The sequence below is a fragment of the Penaeus monodon genome, chromosome 27 (genome assembly GCF_015228065.2).
Source record: "Penaeus monodon isolate SGIC_2016 chromosome 27, NSTDA_Pmon_1, whole genome shotgun sequence".
NCBI lineage: Eukaryota > Metazoa > Arthropoda > Malacostraca > Decapoda > Penaeidae > Penaeus > Penaeus monodon.
Window position 1 is genome coordinate 5,993,905 of NC_051412.1, and position 1,120 is coordinate 5,995,024.

Genomic DNA, 1,120 nt, shown 5'->3' on the forward strand with positions numbered 1-1,120 from the left:
CTATTTTCTATACTTTTTTTTTCATAAACCAATCGAGAGACTGTCGTTCATCAAAGAAACTGCCCCGTCATTCTTAAGCCTGAAGTTGGGGTGCTGTCGACACACGCCCTCCGTGTGAAGAAGTACATACCGTTATTTTCCCCCAAAAAAAGACGAAAAAAAAACTCCAACTGTGGAAACCACTTTAATTACGCCATTTACGACGGTCTCCGCTTGCCTCGCCAGAGAGTCTGCGGCAGCGACGATGGTTACACGTTAGCGAAGGGAACCGGGGTGGAAAAAGCTGGGGAATTTTGTGTGTGTTTGTGCCTGTGGATTATGGCCCTTCGCAGGGTGTCCTTGCGTAGGAGAAATCTCGCAGTGTTTAAGTGACGAAGAGGAATTACATATCTTAAAAGTGGCATCAGATAAAAAAAGTTACATATCTTAAAGAGGAATTAGATATATTTAAGAAGAAACAGGTCCTTCAAAGGAGGAATTTGATATCTCTAAGAGGCTTTTGATACCTTAAAAGTGGAATTAACTATCTTAAAGAGGACTTATCTATATTTAAGAAACATATCATTCAAAGAAGGAATTATATATCTTAAAGAGACAGTAGATATCTTAAAAGTGTAATTAACTATCTTAAAGAGGAATTAAATATCTTCAAGGAGAATTAGACGTCTTTAAGAAAAGAAAAACAGTCATCTTCAACAAGAATCAGATCATTCAAAAGAGGAACTACACCACTTAAATGAGTAATTAGGTATCTTAGAAGCCCCTGGAAAGCTGATTAAGTGCACGATGAGCTACAGCAATACCACAGTTCCCTTTCCGGAAGACCGCCTAGGTCACCCCAACCACCACGACCTCAACAGAAGCTTCGGGAGGCCATCCTGTGACCCTCTAATCTTCCTCAAGGACTTCGAAAAAGGAGCGCTGAATCTCCTCGAAGAACACGGGATCCGGGAGCGTCTCTCCTACTCTCCTCGAGGCTGGGGCCATCAAGGAGGAGGGACGACGAAGGAGGAAGTGCCAAGAGCGCCCGAGTCGAGTCTGAGGTCAGGGCACAGGTATCGACGGGATGGATATGGATACCCAGAGGTACGGATGTTGTGGTCGACACAGGTGGATTTTG

At 43.6% G+C, this 1,120-nt stretch overlaps 1 protein-coding gene across 1 annotated transcript in view; it reads left to right on the plus strand.

Moving 5' to 3' along the window:
- Nucleotides 1-8: 8 nt before the first annotated feature.
- LOC119590346 (protein FAM91 homolog) overlaps nt 9-1,120 on the plus strand; it is a gene marked incomplete at its 3' end in the record, with an annotated part of 2,006 nt that continues 894 nt past the window's right edge. The window contains 1 exon segment of the mRNA XM_037939019.1: nt 9-1,086. Within this exon segment, the coding sequence (XP_037794947.1) occupies nt 787-1,086 (300 nt within the window).